Raw genomic sequence first — 8,699 nt, 5'->3', positions numbered from 1 at the left:
TTGCGATAGCTCAATTGACGACAATCTCAGCTGAATCTCTCAAACAGACTAAGTCACACTCTTTTTAAACTTGTATTTATTTATTTATTTCTTGCTTTTTTTTCTTTTATTAGTAATTCATTGACAAGATAATTTTGCGTTCATTCATAGCATTACTCAAACTTTTCACTGCAGTAATTTGTTAACATGTGTTTGATGGCGATTAAGAAGAATAGTAGAACACTAAGTACCGTTTAAAGGGAGCAAACCTATTGAGCAAGATATAAAATTTTATTCATAATTCACCCCTTTCCATTTCAATTTCCCATACTACAGTTGATTCCAAAAAGCTCATGGCTGAATACAACTCCTCAGTTGCGATCTCATGATACACAAAGAAAGCAATAATCATTCTTATTATTTGAAGACTCTTCAAATACATCAACAGTAGAACGTCCTCTTCGTTGAAGACATTGTCATACTTGGCATCACCAAGTCTTCTCTTGTATTTCTCCAGTCTTCTGTCCTCATAATGAGGAAGGGGAAAAGGAAGTTCTGTAAAGCTTTGATCATTACCTCTAAAGCATTGATCTTATCTTCAACACCATCTTCATAAAACTTCATTCATGCTTCAGTATCCATCTTTGATTTCCGAGAAAAATTGATAAATGTGAATATGATCGTTCTCTTTATAGTCAGTCTAACTTAATACAAAGAGGCGTGCCTTAATACTATTAGGGAATGTGAAGAGTAGACACACATATCAATAAATATTCTTGCAAACATTAATTAGATTTTATTCATGATTAAAATCAGTCAGCTAGACTATAGGTGATGAGGTCAACTAGCATCATATAGTAAGGGGAAACGACAGTTGAGTTAATTCAACTGTTGTAAAGTTCATTGGATATATTCCTTGTATAAATAATATTTAGTTAACATTTTTCAAATATGATAAATCAAGAGAAAGATTGAATAAAAATTTTAAATCTTCATTGATTCCTGACTTTACATATCTCCAGAAGAATTGAACACTTCCAAGATTCTATCCATGAAATCAAAGAAGCATCCTGATAATCAGGATCGGTAGCTATATTACATAGAGCACTATATCTCTTCATAAGTGAAAGAAGATGAATGCCTCTTGTGCTAAAAACATCATCTGACTTAGTTCTGTTGAGTCGTCGCTTGTACTTCTCCAACTTGTAATGCCTATCATTAGGATAAACAGCCAAACAATTCTTAGCAAACTGTATATTGAGCTCTAGTAGATCAACCTTGAGTTTAATATCTCGTTGACACCTTTGTTTGAGAATATCCGTCCCTAACTGATATTCACAATATTTGTTGAAGATCTCATATTTATAAGGAAAAATAAATGTGGCTTTATGTTTCAAATCTCAGATACCAATAAGGAGAATTAAAGACAACAAATAAATGACCAAAACTGAAAAAGAGAAACGTGTTGCAGTAATCAAACTATTAACATAAATAAAGCCAAAGCAGCTAGTGACATGAGAAGTTATAAACAAGGAAAAAGAGTATAGAGGAAAGCATTGGAATCTGCAAAGATTAGAAAAGTGAGAGTACAAGACAATCAGATATGTCCAAATTAAAGGGATACTGTGGAAGCTACTAAAATACAACTGTTGATGTATGTCGCAGCTGAACTGATCATTCAAAATCAAGTTTATCAAGCTGAAGATTTCATAAACTACTTCAGCATTGTCGTTGCCCTGACTCAGCATCAGCAATACCTAACAACAAAATCACAAAAAGAAGATGAAATAATCAACATTGGAACTTCTGAAGAAACGGCATCCGAATTTACGGAAGGATGATGAGCCGATAAAAAATCTATGAACAAAAACACGAAAAAGGAAGAAATTGTTGGAATTCATGTTTTGGTGTTTACAATCATTTTGAGCTAAACCGATTGCTACTAAACTGACCAAGCACCGATGTAAGTCTTCAAAGAGAAAGTACGATTTCAGTAAGAAAAATGCTAAACTATTTTTTCTACGAAAATAGAGATTTTAAGAGCCAAACTGATCAAATGAAGGCATGTGCTTAACTGATGATAAACTGAAGTATCAGATTGAGCCACTAAACTGAACGATTGTTAAGCGTCTCTCTCATCAAATCAGTTTACCACCGCAACTAAAAGCGGATAAGCTTTCCCGTACAAAGCTAACGATGCAAAGCTACTAACGCAGAGCCAGTGTAGTATTGTCAGAAGATGTTAGAGAAAAGACAAACCAACGGCAAATGATTTGAATTCGAAATAGAGCCGTTACAGAAAGCCTATAAATACAGGATCAAAAGGAGTCAACAGGGTGGCAACATATAGCGTGAAATACTGAGATCAAGAATATTTGAAATACTGATAAAGAACACATCTTAGAAAAGAAGAAGAATCTCAAGAATTGTGGTAGTCAACTGATTGAGCACACACATAAAGGATTATTCTGATCAAGTGTAGGATAAATCTGTGCTAAGTTCTATCAAGTTATAAACTCTGTAATAGATCAGTTGAGTGTTCTGTAAAAACACTATCGTTGTAATAAGAAGCAGTCTAGGGTTGTGTTCTTGTTTCTAGGAGTTCTGAGATAGGCTGTGTGTGTAAGTCTTGGTATTGAATCGGGATTTTGCAAATGCTTGTACCAGTCAAAGTTTTCTAGAGTGAATCCTTTCGAGGAGGAAGAAGGGATGATGTAGGAGTGATTGAAATCTTCGAACATCCATAAACAACCCGTGTGTTATTTCACTTTCAGTCTACCACTCCCACACACTCACAAAATTGTTCAGTCATTTAAGTATTGTTCTAATCTGTTGATTGGCATTTTCCGCACATACTATGTTTGTTAATCAACATAAACACACGAGAAAGAAAGAGTTCAGTTGACCAACCTCAACTGAACTCAATTTGTAAAAGATAGTGGGGTAAACTTCTATAGTGACACATTCGAAATCAGTCCAACAGTAACCCCCCTAAACCGATCCAATCAATATTCTTTCATAGAGAAAACACAGATGGTAAATGAAAAAAAATCATGAAAAAAGAACAGTCCAAAATATAAAAAAAATATTTGACGCAATAATTTAAATTAATATTTAGAATGCATTATCTATATTATATTTTTTCCATAAATCAATAATCATAAAATAAATAATCAACACATAAGATATGATATTACAAAATTAATATTTAATTTGATTTGATTCATGTATCTCACTTATTAACAAATAAAAAAACAAATTATATTGCTTCAACGCATACACACATGATATAGATACATACATGAAAATGTTGCAAATATTTTTATTAGTTGCAATATTGAATATTATATCGATTTCATCAATAAGACATTAAATAGTATTTCCTCTCAAAAATTATATTATTACCAATTATTAATAAAATTTATTTTATCTAAAGGACGATAACTCTTCAAATATAAGTTTTTAGAGACATCAAATAAAGAAAAATACATATTTTGTCTCAAAATGGACATAACAGTTGAAATAAAAGACGGAATGTTAAGCATTTGTAAATGAAAAACATTATTAAAAATTCAAGCAAACAATTTTAGCAACGAAATTATAATTGCAACAGTAGATTTCGAACAACAAGAAATTAAAAATAAAAGAGAACATCTAATAATATAATTGATCATTAACGATACTGACTTACAAGTAATAGAAGACAATAACATGAGAATGGAGATTGTAGACAATGAAATTATTTATACTCTAAAAAAAGAAGATTTTCAGCATTAAAAAAAAAAGAGGTCGTACAACAAAATAATAAAAGAATAAGCTATCAGCGATGTTATCCAAGCTTGATAAGGCTTTTCAAGGCATGGATGAGTTCAACCAAGGATTGATTGATGAGCATCTGGATTCAAGTTATAGGGATAAAATGATGAATCCCAACAATATTCTTGACTTGTTAATCAAACTTAAGGAACAGAGGATTTGTTCTATTGACCTGACATGGGATCATATCAAGGTTGTGCTATATGTGAGTTATCCTATCTCATGATTTGCATCACCATATTCGTAATTTTTTGAAACCCTCAGCTGACCATATTTATACTATTACTATTATTATTGATTGATATATTGCTATCTCCTGCGCTAGTTGTAAAAACCACTTGTAGCTGACTTAGGGCCTCTCCTACGGACACTACACCATGATCCATATAAGGGTGCATGGAGATTTTATCCATTGAAAAAAATAGCGACCTCATGACACGTATTGATAAATCTTCATCTTTAAATATACTTTGGGGGTAGTGTTCGTATAGGTAGCATCTCACTTGGAGGACTTTTGTAAGGCTTGTTGTCAGGGTTACCGATTTTTTCCCCCAAATTTCTAAAGTTAGGCCCCTCGAATAATAGACTATATAGGTCAAAATTGTTTTCATTGAAAAGGATATTTTTCAAATTTTGTGTGGTAGAAAGTATAAACACAAAGTCAAAAATATTAATATAGATCAACACAACAGATTTTATATATGTCTGCTCGTTCGATGTAATTAAGTCGTGGATTTTCGTACTTCACGAGAGTTGCAAGTATTGATCAACACAAAAGATATTGATAACAATTACGTACCTTACATTAATTGTTAGTCAGAGTTGCCAAAGAATAGTCACGTTTGAAAGTTCCCCAAATGTGATTCCATAATGGTTTCGGCGAGATCTAACAAGTACTTGAGACCGTATTTCCTAAGCTTTTGAGTTTGATCAACACAACATATTTTCTTTATGGAACATATATAATAAAATAATTCAATTTTATTTTTTTATGTTTTTGAAGTTCGAGCCGAGTAACTCGATATATATGTACGAGTCTAGCTCGAGTAACTCGATATGCCAAAGAATAATTACTTTTGGAAATTCCCCAAATGGGATTACATAATGGTTTTGCGAGATCTAACAAGTGAGACCATAAATATTTAGCGAGAAAAAGAGATTGCTTTATTTCCTAAGCTTCATCTCTAGGATATATTTGTGGCTGGAATCGGCACAACTGCAGCTGCAATGATATGGGGAATGACTGCCCTCGTGAAATCTCCAAATGCGATGAAGAAACTTCAAACCGAAATCAGAGGAACCATTGGTTAAAAAGGTTTTGTAAATGAGATTATTTGTCTCGACTTCCATATCTCAAAGCAGTGGTAAAAGAGACCTTGAGTTTGTATCCAGCAGGTCCACTTCTACTACCTAGAGAAACTTTGAAAGAATCGCATCGTCGAAGGATACACGATCCCACCTAAAACTCTAGTCCACATCAATGCCTGGGCTATTGGAAGAGACTCGGAATATTGGAAAAACACAGACGAATTCATGCCAGAGAGATTCTTGAATAGTTCTATCGATGTAAATCAGGCAAGATTTTGAGGCCATCCCTTTTGGTGCAGGAAGAAGGGGGTGTCCTGGGATATCGGTAGGGCTTAGGCTTGCAACTATGGAGCTTGCACTAGCCAATCTTGTTTACTCTGTTTCCAGAGGGTTTCAAGATAGAAGACATAGATGTCGAAGCCCCAAATGGGCCGACTTTTTACAAGAAAATTCCACTTTGCCTCGTACCATCAAAATATATTTGTGCTTGAATTAGAGACGTAGCAATTTATGGTTTAACACGTTGGTCATCTACTTCACCAATCTTGAAATTCCACAAACCAAATCTGATATCATATGTTGGCATAATTAGCGAGAGTCTACGAAATCCAGAACCTTCATAAAGAGTAATTGTGATGCAATTGAGCTTGTTATATATAAGTGTATTTGGATTTGCTTTTAAGAAGTACTTTTGAACCCTTCCTTCACAAAATTTAAATTTTTTGTGAACGAAAAACTCAAAATCGCATCCTAAAAGCAATTCTAATGACTACCATGATGTTGTTTCGAGTATGTTTCTTGTAACCCTTGATAAATAAATTCTTAATAAGCACATGTTTGTTCTAAATACAACTCGGGTGGGAGATCAAAGTAATCTCGATTTCATAGACTAAGATACCGTTTGGTATCATGGATGAGATGTACGATAGATGAATAAAAACATGATGAGATATGGATAAGCAAGACATAGTTATGAATAATATGTTGTTTTGTATGTTTTTTATTTTGTAGGATTATTGTGTTTATTCTCTTAATTGTCATTGTCAATTTCACACAATGTCACTTATATGATACTCATCCTCCACTAATACCGGAGAGGAATTTGTCATCAAACCTACATCTAATCTCATACCGGGCCATGAGATATCATTGGGTTAACAAAAAAATGAAAGAAAAATGAGATGAGAAAAAATTTGTATCTCATCCCACTTTCATCCACTTTTATCTCATGTACCAAACGGTACCTAATAGGATTCCTCAAATGAGATACCAGCAGCAAGCAATTTGGTTAGCTGATCCTATGATTGCGAACTTGGTCGTAATCATAAACTAAAAAGAATATTTGGCACAGATTAGCAGGAATTCTAAAAGAGAGAATGTAATTTTAGTGCCAATGAATGCAGGTCAAGAGCTTTAACAACAGCACCGAGGAGAAATGCAAGTGAAAGACTAATCATAATAGAAAAAAGATTAATCATAATAGAATTTTGCCAATTCAATGTAAATACAAATCAATTTCAATATCTTAAACACTTCAAAGTCACACTTCAAGCAACAACTAAATGCTATCCATAGACCACAAAAACGATCGTCTAAGGAAAGCCAATCCAAAGAATTGCATGAAAACTTAGCACATTGTCTGTTTGGCATGTCGAGAACTTGTAAATTCCTCGGAACTAAAACTTAAGACCAACCAGACCGTACAGTTAAAACACAAAACAACAACAATCCATGGGCAATCAATGAAGTTCCACAGAACAGGCATCAACATCACAAAGCTATCTACTTCCCAACCAAAAGAAGCTTTCTGTATAAATCCGCAGCCATGTCCATTCCCCTGAAATAAGATGTTCCATCCTTTTGATGTGCTTTTTTTCCACATCATAGCAATCAAGACTCTCTTGTTTTGCATCCATCAATATTTCCCCATCCCGATAGTCCAATAGAATAATAGACTTAAACAAATCGCAGCCATACCCATTCATATCAACGCTATACTCTCGAACCCAGTTATGATTGTCTAAATCATTTAACACCCAAATATCCACAATCAGTGGACAAGCTGCATTGTCCACCAAGCACAACCTTCCACCCAATTCAACCAGCGACCATGCTCCCTGAGGGTCAAAACGTCCGTCAGGAGGAGAAACATTTCCAAACTCTTCCTTTTCTAGATCAAATGAAACAATAGCCTCATCCCCTGGCTGATTATACTCATCCCAAATCATCCAATAAAACACATTTTTCACCAACACGCCCCAACCCCGAACAACAAATGGACAGTTTGCCTCCACTACCTGCCACTCGCAATCCGTGCCTTCTCTCAATCTCAGAACCTCACAGCCAATATCATAATCCACATGTATATCCAAGCTCCTGTCGAACAAATGCACTAATACATACTCATCTCTCTCCTTCACATACCCCATCCCCGCATTCACCTCACCAGAGGTACAACAACTGGCCTCAGGTAATTTAATCGTCACCTGAGTGCTAGGATTACAAACATAGAACCCACTCTCACTCACAAAGCAAATAAAATCCCACTTCGAAGGCAGCACCTCAATGTTCTTTTCATCATCGTTTAGAAACAAAGAAAACTCATCATTCCTACAAGACCCATCAAGATTAAACGAACAAAGATCAATCCTAGTGCACTTTTTCATATGGGTTTCTCGTAAAAGAGGAGTCTTTCTGAGTAATACGATGTGTGGGTTCCGCAAACTGATTTCCCTATACGCAGAAATGAAGTACGAGTCGGTAATTAAGTGAAGCCATTGCTTTGACACGCATTTGAACTTACCCAAGGATCTCACTGGGAGCCTCAATAGGATGTTGATGATCAGATCGGCGGGGAGGGTGGGCCACATAAGTAGCTCCGGCATACCGCCGTCATGGGACGTCGGCGGCCCCGTACACGGTGGTGGTCGTAGCGATGGGGTCGGAATTGGAGGCTTTTTCTTCATCTTTTTCCTTGTTTGTTAGTAGAGTGTACAGACTGGGAGAAAGAGAAAAGACAGCAACAATGTAATGAAAACCGCATTAATATTAGCAATTTCTCAAAAGTCGCAGTCAAATCACCGATTCACCGGCTGCAAGCATTGGTTCAATCGGAAAACGTAAATACTCCTTCGACTTATTTAATTTAATTAATTGCGACTAAATTGTAATATATATATAGATGAAATATAACATAAAATATGAAAATTAGATTATAGTAGTGTTTGGTACAGATTCTACAAAGTATTTTTTAGCTTTTAATTTCGTAAAAGTGCTTTTGAGTGTTTGTTAATGTTAAATTCTATTTTAACTTCTACAACTTTTACCCAAAAACAACAAGCTAAAATTTGATGTTTTTTTTTCTTCTACTTTTTTGTTTAAGGTATAAAATTACAAGTTGACATATATACTCTTAATAAACTTATCATATTACATATGCTTTTATTATTTTTTTAAAATATTTTTTAAATTTTACATTATTATTATAAGAATTTTTTTAAAAAAAAATTTAAAAAATTTTACATTATTATTAAACGCATTTATTAAATATATATATATATATATATTTCATTTTCATACATTTTTGTGTGTATCTT

General features: G+C 34.1%; 1 protein-coding gene across 1 annotated transcript; it reads right to left on the bottom strand.

Annotated features, from left to right (window-relative positions):
- Positions 1-6,559: 6,559 nt before the first annotated feature.
- Positions 6,560-8,092, bottom strand: LOC140892577 (F-box protein At4g19940-like). The gene has a single exon (XM_073301511.1). It carries the CDS (start codon positions 8,067-8,069, stop codon positions 6,882-6,884), a length of 1,188 nt encoding a protein of 395 aa, XP_073157612.1. The 5' UTR covers positions 8,070-8,092; the 3' UTR covers positions 6,560-6,881.
- Positions 8,093-8,699: the final 607 nt, after the last annotated feature.

This window comes from Henckelia pumila, chromosome 3 (assembly GCF_033568475.1).
Source record: "Henckelia pumila isolate YLH828 chromosome 3, ASM3356847v2, whole genome shotgun sequence".
Taxonomy (NCBI): domain Eukaryota; kingdom Viridiplantae; phylum Streptophyta; class Magnoliopsida; order Lamiales; family Gesneriaceae; genus Henckelia; species Henckelia pumila.
The sequence above is the reverse complement of the archived record's forward strand: the minus strand, read 5'-3'. Positions and strand labels throughout refer to the sequence as shown.